This window comes from Hippichthys cyanospilos, chromosome 2, assembly GCF_059441005.1.
Source record: "Hippichthys cyanospilos isolate Australia breed blue-spotted pipefish chromosome 2, RoL_Hcya_1.0, whole genome shotgun sequence".
Taxonomy (NCBI): domain Eukaryota; kingdom Metazoa; phylum Chordata; class Actinopteri; order Syngnathiformes; family Syngnathidae; genus Hippichthys; species Hippichthys cyanospilos.
Window position 1 is genome coordinate 1521603 of NC_142370.1, and position 17521 is coordinate 1539123.

A 17521-nucleotide genomic window follows, 5' to 3' on the forward strand; every position below is an offset into this window, starting at 1 on the left:
AACAATATTATTGGTGTCATCAGATTAAATAAGGTCTAACATTAGATATTATTTAATTCGTTTATATTGCATGTTCTGTCCTTCCTCGATGTTAAGATGGCTTCCTGTGAAGGAAATCATTAGGTTGTTATCATTATGTGCTTATTTTTTGTCTAGAATAGTGTGCATTGCTATCCATCTGTGCAGGCCTAGTTCATCTCGCCCCAGTCCTTAGATAAAGCTGTTGACGCAGGAAAGTGTGAGCTGGGACCTTGGCCCAGCTGTTGGTGGCACCTGACTGGCTCTTTTTGTTATGTCTTGTAATGTGCAATGCTTTGCTGGATTAATAAAAACCAGGCAGGGGCACTTGGGCGTTGCATTAGAGTTGGAAAACCCACGAGTTAATTTGCCCAAGCTTTTTCCCTATGCCTGGCATAGAAAAGTCAATCTTGGCTGGTCTGAGTTACTCTTTTTGCTGCTTAGCAGCTAGACTTGTCCTAGTCTTCTTTTAGAGATTTCTCTGACACTTCCATCAATGTAGATAGACAGCTAACTGAAAAATAAGTGCACAGTAACTTCTTTAATTTAGTTGACAGTAGTGTGGTTCTCACTCATTTAATTCTAAAACTGCAAAGAAAAGAAAACACACCAAACATAAGTACCATATGCAAAAATCAAATATCTTACCAAATGTACACAAACTGTGCAGATCAAAGCAACCATTCAACTGAACTACAAATGATATGTCCTTCAATACAAAGGTTAATTCAGCACACACGTAAATACTAATGAGCTAACACGAAAATGCTAATGAGTTTACATATGCGAAGCAACACTACAAAGGACAGCTGACAAGGTGCAGGTCCCTGTCCGCTCTCCTCGCTAGTTAAAGCTACTTGGCTTCCTGGTTTGATGCTTATGACATTTTCTTGTTTGCCTAAACCAATCAGTTTTGCTTCAAAACGAATAAAGATCATTTTGTTTTACAAGCAAAAAAGAATTTCTGTTGGGGCCCATTTATTTAAGTTTTAATAATGGCCAGATGACAACAATTTACTCTTGTTCTGGTACTGAGATGTGGAGGATGAGATGGGATTGGTTGTCTGATCAATGCATGGGGGTACAGGGGCCACATAAAATATAAACTATATAAACTAAACTATATATAAACTAAATATTTTGACACATCACCTTTAACAGAAAGCTGTGGTTTAGCAGATGAATTTATACATGTAAAAAGATTAATAGTCATTTAGCATTTTTTAGGTTTTAATCAGTTATTGTCGATATGAATACGACAGCTATGTCCAAAGCAGTGAGATGAAAAGCGCCTGCAGGCGTGTTGACACTGCTCAATAGAAGCAAAGTGGCTTTATATCAATAGCGCAACTTGCACTTTTCACTGCGTTATGTGGACTCATTATGTGGGTGCACATCATGTGAGACCCCCCCCTCCCCCCCAAAAAAAAAGGCTGACTTTGGACATTTATTTGAATGACATGATTGATTCAACACCATCTTAGCACATACAAAGACATTCCAGGTCGATAAACATGGTATACTGTATTTACACACACACAAACACACACAGATATACTGTATATATACATATACAGTACTTATATATATATATATATATATATATATATATATATACATCCATGGGTTCGCAACTCTAGCTCATTCTACAAACGACTAATGAATGATTTATCGACCAGCCTTAATATGTATGCATAATTGGGTATCATGTTTGGCACAATGGCGAGCTGGTTTCTTTTGTAACACAACTCATTTTGGTGGCGAGAGTCCGAACCCAGGGGTCCCCTAGCTTGGCGGGCTAAAAGCTGAGCCCATGACGCCATGTGTTTAGTCGCATGGGTGCTCCAAGGGGGGGAAGGGAACAGCACTGGAACACAGCTAAAAGCTCCAAAAAGTTGAATTTGTATAATACAGGCCCTTTAGGACACTAACTTGAATTGGGACACAAAACGACATGAAATCCAGGTGACACACTTTCAGATACAATTCAGAACTCTTTTTTATTCAGTTAGAACAGAAGTGTCTGGGTTTTTTTTTTTAATCTTTCATTGCACAATGGATAAACTTGAAAGAGTTTCACTGGCCAGCCTCATTTACTATGATTGCCCTTTCTTTCATTCCTACACTGCATTTGAATTTTTACATGTTGCTTTTTTTGACAAACTGTCCTTCTTACACAGCCATGTTTTTGTTGTTTTGACTTTAGGATGCATCACTATCACCTTTCCCAAAACCTCCTTTGTTACATTTATGAGCAAAAATGTCAGAACAAGGATTACAGTGGGGTTCTCAAACTAGGGGTATGGGTTATGGTATGGTGTATGGTTATTCAATTCCTTTCAAAATTAATGGCGAGGGGCATTGGGATAATAATAAGGCTGGAATTGGGTAGCGGGCCATCCCTGGCTAAAACGGTCTAACAGCCTTTTCAAGATGTGAAAAACAACAACAACAATGAAAAAAGTGTTGTATAGTTTTCATCTTCTCAGATAATTTTGTCATTTGAGGACACGAGGACACGAGCGATGGCCAAAGTCAAACTAGGACAAGGGCACCATTCTCATTTGAAAGGCTCGTCAGCACTCTTGAACACCAGGATGGCATTTGAGATCTTGAGGGCGGGGCCCAGCTTGATGCTCATGATCTTGACGATGTCGGCCTGAGTCAGCAGCAGGAAGGCCTCGCCGTCAATCATCTGCACGGTCAACAAAGACAGACAAGGGGTCACGGCCTGGGAAAAATGTTTTCACTCCCCCTGATAGCCAATATTTGCAGGTAGGGCATGGCGATATGGCCCAAAAAGAAAATTTCCAACAATTACCACTCAAATACGTTTCCGTATTAAAACCAACAACATTTGCCTCAAAAAGGCTTGATAGATGAGAGAATACTTTTGCAATTGTGTGCAAAATGTTTGAACAATAAGGCCTACCATGGAACACTATTCTTCATTAAAGTTGTTGTAATATTAATAGTGCGCTTACATGATATCAGTCTCAAATTAAAGTCTGTCATGACCAAATGGAATCTTCTGCTTTCTCCTTCCAGGGCGCCCCTGCAGGTGTCAAGCGTTAACTTACTTTGCAAGTGCTGTGGAAAATGGCCGACTGGCGAATATGCAAATTCAGAACATTGGGGTACGACCTCTGAGACATTGGGGTATCAGTCCAATGTCTCAGAGGTCGTACGGGCAAATGCCGGGCAAAATGACATTTTCAGCCCGAAAATCAAGCAAACAGGCAAGTGCATATTCCCGTTCACCGGTATGCTTGCGGTCTGTTCAATGACCACTCTCACGAGATACAAAATATTAAAGCGCCTTTTAAGCGCCAACTCGTTACGTATGCACATGGCGGGGGAGGTGGAAACATCTGTTTTCTTGGACCAACCATAATCAGAACAGCTGCGTGTACTTTTGTATTTATTTATTTATTTTAATTAACAGGGGCATTAGAACAACACGGGTGCTGACAAGTTCGATTTAAAAATATTTAAAAGAAGTCTCTTAGAACAGAACGCAGCCCTTTGTGGCAGCGCGTTTTTTCAAATGCGGTCGCTGCCACTGTCTCAATGGGGCTACAATTGCAAAGCGTTTTGTGTGTATGGGGGACCAAAAGTGCCAAAATTAAATATATAAATGTGCCATTAAATAATAATTATTTATTCATTGTTTCATGAATGAATTAAATATGGAATTAAATTAACATATCACCGGCGATTTCCTTCTCTTTAATCCATAATAGAAGAAGCCTCTCCATTTTGTTGTCGAGCGAGGTCCGTCCCCCGGCAAGGAAAGTCTTGCCCTTAAAAGATTGCCGAGCGGTTCCGTCCATACTCACGAGCAAGGTTAACTATGCATACGCCTCCTTCGTATTTTTTTTATTATCTCCTGCTTGGTTTCTATTGTCATCATCTTCTTACTTCTTCCTTTACCGCCACTTGCAATTTTAGAAGCCATGTCTAACAGCTAAAGTTTGCAAAGTCTTCACAACATTCCTTCCTTCCGTTTTTCACTCATTTTCTCTCCTTCCTTCCGTCCCGACCAGCTGTGCCATCAAGCTAGATAAAGGCGTTCGGCCAATAGCATATCGGCATTTCTGTGATTGACGTGACGCCGGCCAATAGCATCTCCGTGAGTGAGACCGAGACTGTGACCTTAATCGACCAATAGCATATCGGCATCTCCGTGACTGACTCCGTGACTGACACCGTGACTGAGACAGTGACTGTGACATTGTAAGAGCAATAGCGTTCATCGCTCCAGTGATGAGCGTCAACTCCTGATTTAGTTGTCGTAGCAAAGCGAAAATAAATGTACAAATACAATGGCCGGCATATCGTGTTGTTGTAAGACGGAAGGTTTGTACGTAAGTGGGGGACAAAAAAAACTACGTAAGCGGGGGACAAAAAAAACTTCGTGGTCCACGCTCGTAAGTGGAAATGTTCGTAAAAGAGGGTGTTCGTAAACCGGGGGCCGACTGTATTTCCCATTTTGTACAGCTGTAAATCAGCCCGAAATTGGCTAGCTTTAGCGTGTACCTCCCAACCTTCCATTTGCAAGCCTTTAGAAGAGATGTCATATTGAAAGTTGACATTTTTGACAATCTATCCAATATTCAATTTTTTTTTTAGTATGCTTTTCCTTTGATATAACATGTCAAAAACATGTAAAAGCCCAAGTTGGGTGAATTTTTTGTCACTTTGGGTTCTTCTTAGTTTTGACCCTTGGTGCTGGTTGGGTCATTGCACGGCCTGCTCCGAACAAGGATAGACCTGCGCTTCGAAGTCATTGGGCCGTTAGCGTTATTGAGTCACGTGAGCATTATACCTCTTCTTTAAAGAGACGGGCCTGATCCTCGCAGCCAATGAGATGATGCACAAAGTTGAACACCTGCATGAGCAGAAAGTCCTGTTAGTCCAGTAAGGCTGAGCCATATGGCCCAAAAACAAATCTCAAGCCACTTCAATCCTTCCCGACCGACCATTAAGACTTGAATCCGTTTCAATTAGCCCAACAAACGTTTGTTTAAAGGTTTCTAGTTTACCTTTAAAAATATCCTGTGGAAAACGTTGCGACAAATGTGAAACATGAAAATTTTGAATGCAGAGTTCAAGTCCATTTAACCAACCATTCACAGCTCATGCATAAATAGCTTCTCAAATTATTTTTTTCAGTTTTAGACTAAACTGTAACCTGTATAAACTCCATAAAAAAAATTAGCAGCTGTTGAAAGTGCATTTAGTATAGTATGTTTTCTTTTGTTAGTATTAAAAATGTTATGACCTTGTGGGTCAATTGTTTTTGTATATGTGTTCTACTGTCTTCTCTCCTTGGTGTGGCTTTTTGTTGAAATGTGTCAAGTGAGTGCAGGCGGTGTCCTCTCATTGTCTGGCTCGCTTGATTGCCACCCTATTGATGCAGCCTGCTGACAGCAATTTGCCTCTTTCCAGCCATCCCACCACCAGGAAATGCCAGCCTTTGCAGAAACCCTTTATTAGTAGTGTGAAGTAGTGTTCGAACAATCTGTGATTTGTGCATATTGTAAATATTTGTAATTAGCCAGAGCAGTAGTAGGAGAGGAGGATGCCTTTTTTTTACCCTTATTCTCCTGTTTTTGTGTTAGTTAGGTAGCTTAGCCAATTGTCATTAGTTTCCTTTTTGTTTGGCTAGTGAGGTAGGGATAATTTAGAACATCTTTTGTTTGTTATTTTGGCACTTCTCCTCCCAAGAAAACAAACATTGACTTTTTTTGTTCACATACTCATTAGTGTCACAGGCCTTTTCTGGTGGTGAAAGGATGGACGGAGCACACACAAATGTTATGTCCCGGTTCCCCCTAGACAGGGTCTAACAAAAAGGATACATGCTTAGGTATACTTATTGAATAATATTCTTAATAGTCATATATTATTTGTATTTATAGTCAGTGTGTGTGTGTGTGTGTGTGTGTGTGGGGGGGGGGGGGGGGGGGGGGGGGGGGGGACTTGGCAAAATCTAATTGAGAAGCACCATCATAGATGACTGGCATTGACTGAAAACGACATCCCCTGTGCTCAGGTAATGACCACTCATGTCTCACTTGTTGGTCACGTGACATGCATCAGCTGAGCGATAATTGATCAATGGTTACCCGAGTTGTTTTCATATTGTTCTCAGTCCAAAGCCAGTGACATAAATGGACTTTAAATTGATCAAACACATTCAATCCCAAAGACGTCATTTTACGTTTATAAGAGTCCAGACTTTCATTCAATGACTCAATATGGCTAAACATTCAAACTATCTTATCTAGTTCAAAATCATAGGTGTGGAACCCTGGTCCTGGAGGGCCAGTACGCTGCATGTTTTTGCGCTTTTCTCGCTCCAACACACCCGATTGAAAGTCTTAGGATATATTAGAATCTCCAGGAGCTTGAAGATGATCCTAATCATATGAATCAGACATGTTGGAGAGAGAAGGTTAGAAAACAGGCAAGAGAGCGGAGGACTGGAGTCTCACACCTGTGTTTTAAAATGGCGATTGAAAGGGATTGATGGGCCAAGCCTCACAGTCAAGAGAGGAAATGGAAGGGTACGATCTGACCTGGTCCACGCTCCAGGCGGCCACCTGACTGGCGGGGACCCCCAGGACGCCGGGTAGCAGTTTGCAGTGTTGCTCCCAGCAAAGTGACAGTGACTGAGCGGCAGGTGCCAACGACGAAGGGTACACGCACTCGGACGGCGCGTCTGCGGACAACATTCACACCGTGTCTGCGGGAACCATTCATGATGGCCTTCCTTAGCAATAAAGAAACCAGCTGAATCCAGTTAAGATCAAATGTCCCATGTGTCCTTCCATTTGGAATGCAGAACTCATATCCTATTTAATCTCAGTTCTACTAGTGTTATACCTACAAAGTCAAAGTCAAGTTTATTGTCAGTTTCTTCACATGTGCTTAACATACAAAGGAATCGAAATTGCGTTTCTCACTATCCTCTGCGTTTTACATGTACAATAACAAAGTGCAGGTGCACAAGACGGGACAATCGTAAAAACTAGATTCTTATCTATAGTAATGTGCAGTATGTTAGGGCTACTTTGCCTAGTGTTGCTAAACTAATAACTAAAACTAAAAACTCAATATGAAGAACCAGGTATGGCAAGAGTACCCCAAGACAAGACCTAAGTAGCAGCATATGACAAGACAATCCAACAGTATGAGACAAACAAAGCAAGACAACTCTGACTGTGGTTGTCCCAGTTGTGTGCATTTGAAGGCGTTGTTATAGTTCTAAGTGTAATCGCTGGTGCAATAAATTTGCAAAGTGCATGAGCAAAGTTTGAGTTTGGGGGGGAAGTGAACAGAATAAGAATTTCATTGTGTGGTATTACTATGCATATGACAATAAAACTCTTGAATATTGAATCTAAAGGGAATCAAAACAGAACGATCATATACATAGGTCAGTCAAACTTTATTACCCTATTTTCCACTCTATAAAGTGCATTTGATTATAAGGCGCACATTCAACGAATCGCCTGTTTTCATATACAGTGATCCCTCCTACTTCGCGGTCTCAGATATTGCGGTCTCAGTACTTCGCGTTTTTTTCCAGGAAAAATAACAAATATTTCAAAATAAAAAATCTTAAAAAATGTGCAAAAATGTACAAACATTGAAAAAAGCAAAAAAGTACATTATACAGTACTGTATTAATCAAATAACGAAGTAATATTAGTTAATAACTATGTTAAGAATTCTTCAAGCGTTAAGAGTTTGTGACGTTTTTTTTAATCTTATTTTAAAATGCATGCTTTTAATTTGTCGGGTCACGTTGAATTTCCGTTTCCTGTTTTACGCCTTAAAATATCCAATAAAGTGTGTTCCACTTCATGATTGTGTCCCACTTGCTGTTGATTCTTCACAAGAAATTACAGGTTTATATCTTTATGTTTGAAGCCTGAAATGTGGCAAAAGGTCACAAAGTTCAAGGGGGCCAAATAGTTTCGTAAGCCACTGTATCAGGCGCATAGAATGGAAGCTAAAGTAGTGGCTGAGGTTGTGTTATGCATCCACTAGATGGAGTGGCACTAAAGGGAATTAAAAAAAAAAATCCGATGAGTCAAACTAATAACAAAATAAGCTTAAGACAACCATAAAATGAAGACTAGAGATGATTTGTGGAAAGTACTATCCGAAGAAAGGAGGAGAAAAATACCTCTTAATTATTAAAAATCAGTTTAGATTTTCTAAACTGAATAATTATTAATTATTCAAACTCGTCAAACTCGTGTCAAACTCGTTCTTTGCAAGGGCCACGTTGCAGTTACAGTTTCTGTCAGATGGCCGGGATGACTGTGATAAAATACATTTTGGGTGTATTTGTCACACTTCCAACTAGTTTTGAAATCAGAAAGAGGGTGAGGGCAAAAAACGCTTACTTTCCCCCCCAAACAATTTCAAATTGACTTACAAATGTGATATTTTGACTGGAAACTTGAATTGGAATGTGCGTTTCGCGGGCCTCATGAAATGATGTGGCGGGCCGGATCTGGCCCCCGGGCCTTGAGTTTGACACCTGTGGTTTAGATCATGGTGTGGAACTCCAGTCCTGGAGGGCCAGTATCCGCCATGATTTCTGGTTTTCTTTCCCAACAAACCTGATTCAAATGATCAACATATTAGCACGCTCTGCAGGAACTTGAAAATGAACCCCATCATTTGAATCAGGTGTGTTGGAGAAAGCGGTTTCTGGCATGAAACCTCCAGGACTGGAGTTCCACACCTGTGCTCTCGGTCAATGCAAAGACCAATCAAGAGTTTTATTGAACACAATTATGATTCAAAACTTACATTTGTTTAATCAAATTGGAACCAAAAATATAGTTTTGTTGATTTCAAAAAAGTTTTGGGATTTTCGCTTTTACAAAAACCTTGGTCCTTGTCCCCATATAAATTGCTTGAAAATTGGAGCAAATGTAGCACACTAAAATTTCAAACAGTGTGTAATAAAAATTTTAATTGAAAAAAAAAACATTTAAAAATGTGAAAAATGAGTTAAAAAAAGAGTTAATAATGGAAGACTTTACATGGCGGTTATTTCATTTTTTTCTTCGCGGTTTGTGCTGTATAAGGCGTGCTGTCAGCTTTTGAGAAAATTCAAGGCTTTTTCAGTGCAGTAAATTTGGTAAAACAATATTCATATTGGTAAAACTCATGATGATCCATTTCGTTTGAAGTTCCAAATTAAGGTCACAGGTTGCTGGATTCTAGTAACTCAAATGAAGACTTGGAAAAAGTCGAGGGGAAAAAAAATCAAAAACAAAAGTGAACTTACTCTGATAGTCCCTGTGCTGGTTCTTCCTGTACTTGGGCGGCCGTCCGATTCTGGCAAAGTAAAAGCCCGAGTCAAAGTTGAGCTGAACTCCCGCGGCTGAGCCCACCTTGTTTACCTGCCACGATAGTGCGTGCGCTTGGTCCCGTGGGCCAAAAAGAGGCTTCTCTTGCTCCCGGGGTCGTCCGCCTGCTCCGCCTTGAGCCGGCCTTGGTTGCGCTCGGCCAGTGGGCACCCGGAAACGCAGTGGTGCGCCGTGAAGCGCCCCGTCACATGACCCGAGCCGTCGCAACCTGGCGTTGGACACTTCCTGTTTTTTTTTTTGTTTTTTTTTTTTTTGGGGGGGGGGCGCTTTTTTTAGCCCGTTGGCCTTCCAAAAAGAGGAAGCAAGCCCGAGAGCGAGCGCTCACCTGTTGTGGAAGTTGTACTTGTTGGTTCTGCTTTGGCTGACGGGTTTACAGGGAACAGAAAGAGGGTAAGCGGCCTGGGCCGGGCCGGGGGGCTCTCTCGGACCTGAGAGTATAGATGTCAGTTGCCTCCATACATGACCGGGCTTTTGACCAATTTTCCACTCTGGTCTTTTAAATGTCCGGACTAAATTGCATTGCTGTTACGAGCAAAAAAATAAAAATAAAAATCGCTCGGGCAAACAAACACCAGACTGCTCAAATATCATGACTATTTGACTCACAACCACTAGAGGGCATGTGGGTGAGTGAAGGGATGGAAAAATTGTAAACCTTTGTGTGTGATATTTTGGACTCCTCACGATCAGAGGTCCCCAATTGCCGGCCGCACCTTAAGTAAAGATGTTTTGGAACTGATTTAGTTGATCCTTTAACAGTTATACAGTAGGTATGTGATTTATTGGGGTTTGATCTTTGTTTTTTGCGCTGCCTACGACAACTGCTGGTACAGTGGGCCCCCATTTTACGAACCCCGTTTTACGTATTTTCATCTTACGATGTGGACTGCGGTGTTTTTTTTTGTCCCCTTCTTATGCACAAACCTTTCGTCTTACGAACAATCCAACATGCCGGTCAGTGTGTCCGCACTATTTTTTTCGCTTTGCTGCATCAACAAAAACAACTTTTTCGCATATCACGGAATTGCTGAAATGCTATTGGTCTAATAAGGTATGACAAAAAACGCCGTGGTCCACGTTCGTAAGACGAGGGGCCCACTGTGTATGTATGTATGTATGTGTGTACAGTGGGCCCCCGTGTTACGAACTTAATCCGTTCAGCGGCTACGCTCGTAACTCGAACTGCTCGTATGACGGGCAATCCAAACCTATGTTAATTCGTTAATGCGTGCAACGCGTGCAAAAACCTTAGGTGAAAACATCACGACTTTATACACATATTAAAAATGAGTAACATAATCTACTGTACAGTTAAATTAAATAACATATACAAAGGTAAATGACATTTACCTATGAAAGCGACGTAACTTAATCTGGATGGAGGCGGAGGGGAGCAAAGATCATCCAGCAAAGTTTATACTGTAACGCTAATATGCTATTGGTCTTACAATGTCACAGTCACTCTTTCAGTCACGGTGTCAGTTTTTTTTTTTTATTATCTCCTGCTTGGTTTCTATTGTCATCATCCTCTTACTTCTTCCTTTACCGCTACTAGCAATTTTAGAATCTATGTCTAACAGATAAAGTTTGCAAAGTCTTCACAACATTCCTTCCTTCCGTTTTTCACTCATTTTCTCTCCTTCCTTCCATCCTGACCAGCTGTGCCATCAAGCTAGATAAAGGCGTTTGGCCAATAGCATATCGGCATTTCTGTGATTGTGTTGTGATGCTGTGATGTGTGACGCCGGCCAATAGCATCTCCGTGAGTGAGACCGGGTGACCTTAATCGACCAATAGCATATGGCATCTCCGTGACTGACTCCGTGACTGACACCGTGACTGAGACACTGACTGTGACGTTGTAAGAGCAATAGCGTTCATGTTACTGTCACAAGCGTCAACTGCTGATTTTGTTGACGCAGCGAAGCGAAAATATATTTGCATACACAATGGCCAGTCTTACGTCTTACGAACAATCCAATATGCCACCCCACCACCAGCTCAAGTCACGTCGCCTCAAAGGTAAATGTCATTTTTCCTTTGTATATTTATGTTATTAAATTTAACTGTACAGTAAATTGTTACTAATTTTTAATATGTGTATAAAGTTGTGATGTTTTTACCTAAGGTTTTTGCACGCGTTGCACGCATTCACTAATTAACATAGATTTGGATTGCCCGTCTACGGCGAATTCGAGTTACGAGCCTAGCCGCTGAACGGATTAAGTTCGTAACACGGGGGCCCACTATATTACATTTTGTAGTGAGGAAAGACAGGGTGGCTTCACACGTTGTTCTGTCTCTGTGAAAATGTATTTCTTTGATTTCCTTTTGGTATATGTTAGCACAGTGGTGTCAAACAAATTTTTATTTTGGGCTACATTGTAGTGATAGTTTCTGTCAGAGGGCCGGAATGATTTAATTCAAATACATTTTAAGTGTATTGATCACACATTTACCAAGATTTCATATCAGAAGCCGGCAAAAACTGTTCAAAAGAGATTTGGAGAACAAGAAAATGTTTGTTTTTCTTCCCCCAAATTTTTAAAAGTTAAAGACAATTTGCAATTTTGGTATTTTAGTCAGAAACCTGAAGTCAAATCAGCATTTCAAGGGCCACGAAAAGTGAGATGGCGGGCCGGATCTGGCCACCGGGCCTTGACTTTGACACCTGTGTGTTAGCATATGCAACGGTTTTGCATTGATAAGTACTCCATTGCATCTAATGAACGTTTTGTATTGGAATGAATAGCATTTGTAATTCAATTATATGATTGTGTAATGTAATTTGTGTACATTTTGAGGCTGTAGGCTCAAAAGTACTCTCGAGACACAAGCAGGCTGAGGGCTCCCGTCAATTTGTCGTTAACTCTTTCAGTGCCAAGCGTTATCTGAAAAGGCAACCCCTTGTGCCAGTCCGTTTTGATGCATCTTTCAAGGCCGGCAGAATATTGTATTGTGTTGTTTGACTATGTAGAGATTGGTGGTACCATATGAAAGATTGGATTCCATTCTTTACCCAGAAAAAGAAAGTACATTTCTACTTTATTCCGTTCTCTAGTCATCGCCGTTTGAAAACAGGTCATTTGAGTGACACCAAGCCATTTTGGAGAAAAGGAGAAAGAAATAATGTGTTTTGTTTACAACAGTGACTTTGATTCTAAAGTGTTTTTTAGTAGCATCTGAAACATTTCAACAGTACTTTCCATCAATATAACAATAACTGTGAAAATGTGTTTTTGATTGCAAAATAACAATTTGCGTATGTATCGAACCACATTACAACAGTGCTCCATTGGCATATTAGGAAGAGCACTGGCCACCAGTGTCATTTATCTATTCATTGAAAAAAAAAAAAAAATCATAGGTTATAAGAATTCTTGCCACTGGTACAACCTATGTATTTTATATGACAAAAATTCTTATCCATGGCACTGATAGAGTTAATTGTGAGCTCATATTTTATGTGCACCCAAATCTTAAGCATTGGCCAGTCTATGGTGATAAAAAATTGAGGACCCCTGCTCCAGATGGTGCTCTTGGTTTGAAAGATAATCGTATTATAAATGTATGTATAAATGTATGTATAAATGTAATGGGTATGTACAGTATTTCATTTCCCATAGATCTCAGGCATCAAACTCCAGTCCTTGAAGGCCTGTACACAGCATGTTTTCAATGTTTCTCTCGCGCCAACACACCTGATTCAAACGATGAGCTCATCAGCAACCGCTGCGGGAGCATGAAAATTATTATAAACATTTGACTCAGGTGAAAAAGAAAAGAAACATTGAAAAAGGACAGGATACCAACCTTCGAGGACTGGAGTTTGACACCAATCTTTAAACCAAGAGCGCCAGCTAGTGGAGCTAAAACCAAACACAAGCGCTGCTGGAGAGTTAATTTTTAAATGCGTAACTGCAGTAATCAATGAATCCGGTGTATGGAACGTGAGAGTGATAGAATGGCAGGATACAGCTCTCAAGGAGTTCCCTACACCTGGAGAACACTTCATTGTCAACGGTATTTCCAATATCCGGATGAGAAAACGCAGCCTCGTGAAACACTTGTACATTTTTTACTCTTGTAGGTGGCGCTCTGGCTTTAAAAGATAAAAGTGCCAGAAACCGCTCAACATTTCTCCTGCATCTTTAAGCAAAGAACGACGCCTAGAGGAGGTAAAGAGTATCAAGTACTTGACCAGGCTTCTCTCGATGGTCCCATCTACCCAGGTGTAGTCCAACATTTCATTTCTTGCGAGATTGTATGGAGGACCCCAAGTGCCAAAATTCAATAAATAAATGTGCCATTCAATCATTAAATAAAAGTGTAATTGAATCAATTGTTTCATAAATTAAACATTTAATGAATTAATGAAAGATTTATTTTTTTAATGACAATTAATTAATTGTATATTTATTTAATTAAAGACACATTTAATTAATTGTTAACTCTTGCAACATTTAGTTACATTTAGTTTATCTGTCAAGCTCGCTCGTCAAAGTTTGATGGGTGGGTTCAAACACCTGATTGGTTACCCTGCTCCTCAAACCAAGCCAGAGAAGGGGTTCCAATAACCAATGTGGAGAGTTTTTGGTCACTCTTGGGTCAATGTTGTGATTGGAAAGTGCGAAAATGACTCAACTTCAATACATTCATCCACTTTACGTTGTAGAAAATGGTTTTGTGCAGCCCCTCGTTTAACAAACTCAGCAAGGTCTAAAGTATCTCTACCTAACTCGCTTGAAAGCTTAAAAAAGTTCCCTGTTATTATAGCTGGCATGTTTCCAAACACTCCATGTCAAAGCATTGGATTGGACAGGATTTTAGTTTAACAGGCCTACTAAGTTTGATGAGCGAGCGTGACAGCTAAACTAAATGTATGAAACGCTGCAATAGTGTCTCATTATTTAATTGAATGTGTCATTCATTATATAAATCATTTAATAATTTATAATTAAATTAATGTTTCATTGATTCATTAAATATTTTATTAAATTAATGAATCATTTATTTAATTAATGACACTTTTAATTAGTTAATGAAACATTTAACGATTTAATGACACTTTTATTTCATGATTAAATGATACATTTATTGATTAAATTTTGGGTCATCCAGAAGATTGCTAGTCACCATGCGCCTGCTGCATCTTGGCGTCCTGCGGCGGGGGTTTGAGCGGGTGTCTGGTGGCCTGGCACCAGCCCGCCGGGTGCAGGTCAGGGTGGTCTGAGTCCATCCATTCATCATAGATGTGACTCCATCCGTCATAGTGGATCTGAGCAAGGAACAAATGTGCTGGAAGACAGGCAGGCACACACAAAGAAAGAAGGTACCTTGACGCGGTGAGTGTCCACTTCCTCCACCGTGGCCACTCGTATGAGACCGGGGCTCCGCTTGTCCACGGCCTCCAGCTTCATCTGAGGCTGGAAGCTGTGTCCTGGCCGCTGCGTGTTTACAGCAAAATTGCACTTCTCACCATCTCTTGCACTTTCATACTTGTTCCTGACTACGTCAGGACATGAAAAAAAAAAAAAAAGAATCAAAAGCATCGACTTTCTTGCTGGCTCAAAACAGTTGGTAGCGATAGGAAATGGAAGCCTCATCTTCGGCTTTTTTTTTTTTTAGTATCTGGGATTGAATGTCTGGACTCTTAAAGGGACAATGTGTAAGATTTAGACAATTTTTCATTACACACAGCAGGAGGTGCTGCAGGTGCTGCATTTAAATTGTCCACAGCTATATCAGACATCGGAGCCTCCGGAGACGTGCCACCCCCCATGTAATAGAATTTAATTAAAACAATTTAATGATAACTAGATCTACAATTATATTTAAAACATATTGTTGGTCATTAAGGAGACATTGATTTGCACGTTTTTGAAATTTATAATAATTTATTCATTTTTATCGAAAAACAGTCTAAATCTTACACATTCTCCCTTTAAAGAATAATGTGAAAATACATCCCTGGCATTGAATTTATTAGGCATCTGAGATTGAATGTCTGGACTCTTAAAAAAAAAAAAAAAAAGTGAAAACATGTCACTGGCATTGAATGAGTTAACATTACTAATAATCATAAAATGCCGGGCAAAAGGAATATGTTCTCACGCCGGATGTGCTCACCTTAACTCATTCAATGGCAGGAATGTATTTTCACATTTTTTTTAAGTATCTGGAATTGAATGTGTGGACTCTGAAAAAAAAGTGAAAATACTTCCCTGGCATTGAATGAGTTAGGCATCTGGGATTGAATGTCTGGACTCCTAAAAAAACATGAAAATAAATCCCTGGCATTGAATGATTTCTGTATCCGGGATTGAATGCCTGGACTCTTCAAAAAATATAAAAATAAATCCCTGTCATTGAATGATTTAGGCATCTGGGATTGAAAGTCTGGACTCGTGGGACTCTTAAAAAAATAAAAATGTAAAAAAAAAATGAAAATACTTCCCTGGCATTGAATGAGTTAACTTTCCTTTTCATCATAAACCATTACAAGTTTCATTGATTGAAAAAATGTGTTCATTTTTAAGGGACGCTACTTCACGCGTTCACTTAGCGTGGGGACGTTTCGGTCCCCATTAACCGCAAAGAACGAGGGCTCACTGTACTGTCCAAAATAGTGCACTCACAAAATCACTATTACTCATGAAACATTAACTCGTTGAATGCCAGGGACATATTTTCACGTTTTTTTAAGTATCTCAGATAGAAATTGTGAAAATAGTCGCTGGCAATGAATGAGTTAACAACTCAGAGCACCATCTAGAGCAGAGGTCCCCAACCGCTGGTCCGCCACACAGTACAGATCTGTGGCGGCTATTGATATAACATTTTGTAGTGAGAAAGGATGGTGTTACTGTTGGTATATGGATGACCGAAAGTGCCAAAATTCAATAAATAAATGTACCATTCAATAATTAAATAAAAGTGTCCATAAATCATTAAATGTTTCCATTAATCAATTAAAACTGTCATTCATTAAATAAATGTTTAATTAATTGTTTCATTAATTAAATAATGCCATATTTAATTAATTAATGAAATCAGTGCGCCATAAATCTTGAATGTTATCTTCTTCAAGTCTTCAGTCAACAAGATCGCGGATTCAAGCGGCCAAAACGAGTTTCCTCTGCAGGGTGTCCGGGCTCTCCCTTGGCGATAGGATGAGAAGCCCGGTCATCCGGGAGGGGCTCGCGTCGAGCCGCTGCTCCTCTGCGTTCAATCAATCAATCAATCAATCAAATTTTATTAGTATAGCCCTAAATCACCGAAGTCTCAAAGGGCTTCACAGATGAAAAGAGGTCATGTTGAGACTTCTTTCGAAAAAGGAAGTCATACAGAGACATTATTTTGGTGTAAGGTACACAACAGCATCCTGTCAAAGCTCCCAGAAGGGGAAGGAAACATTCAAAAACCCCAATTGTTGCGTTGAGAGGAGCCAGTTGAGGTGGTTCGGGCATATGGTTAGGATGCCTCCCCGGTGAGGTGTTCCGGGTATGTCCCACAGGAAGGAGGCCCCGAGGACGACGCAGGACAAGCTGGAGGGACTATGTCTCTCGGGTGGCCTGGGAGCGCCTGGGGATCCTTCCGGAGGAGCTGGACGAAGTTGGCCAGAGAGAAGTCTGGGCTTCCGTGCTCAAGCTGCTGCCCTCGCAACCCGACCCCGGAAAACAGCGATAGATGAATGGATGGATGGGTGGATGGATGGAATGATGATCCCTCTTGGCGATATTATATGTAAACATGCAATTAGTTTTCATTGCTATGCTCATGATACTCAACTATACATGCGTTTAGAATTAACAGATCCGTGCAAGTGCTGTAACCTGGATGCCTGCCTTACCGAAATTAAACAATGGATGTCCTCCAATTTTCTGGTTCTTAACTCTAGTAAAACAGAGATGTTAATTATTGGCTCTGCTCATCATCAGCACTTGTTTAAGAATACCACTTTGAACCTGGATAATTGTACTATTGCCTAAAGTGGATTTGTAAAAAACCTCAGCGTGATATTTGCCTCAACTTCCTCTTTTCAAACACATACAGTGGGCCCCCATGTTACGAAATTAATCAGTTCCGTGGTTGGGCTCATT

At 40.3% G+C, this 17521-nt stretch overlaps 1 protein-coding gene across 3 annotated transcripts in view; it reads right to left on the bottom strand.

Annotated features, from left to right (window-relative positions):
* Positions 1 to 1992: 1992 nt before the first annotated feature.
* l3mbtl1 (L3MBTL histone methyl-lysine binding protein 1) overlaps positions 1993 to 17521 on the bottom strand; it is a 53908-nt gene continuing 38379 nt past the window's right edge. For all 3 annotated transcript variants that reach the window (XM_088409148.1, XM_088409147.1, XM_088409145.1), the window contains 8 exons: positions 14756 to 14866; positions 14556 to 14697; positions 9745 to 9847; positions 9453 to 9644; positions 9338 to 9387; positions 6603 to 6745; positions 4847 to 4909; positions 1993 to 2713 (listed from right to left, as the gene is read on the bottom strand). In XM_088409148.1, coding sequence (XP_088265274.1) covers positions 2579 to 2713; positions 4847 to 4909; positions 6603 to 6745; positions 9338 to 9387; positions 9453 to 9644; positions 9745 to 9847; positions 14556 to 14697; positions 14756 to 14866 — 939 coding nt within the window. In that variant the 3' untranslated portion in view covers positions 1993 to 2578. The remainder of the gene's footprint in view (positions 2714 to 4846; positions 4910 to 6602; positions 6746 to 9337; positions 9388 to 9452; positions 9645 to 9744; positions 9848 to 14555; positions 14698 to 14755; positions 14867 to 17521) is intronic.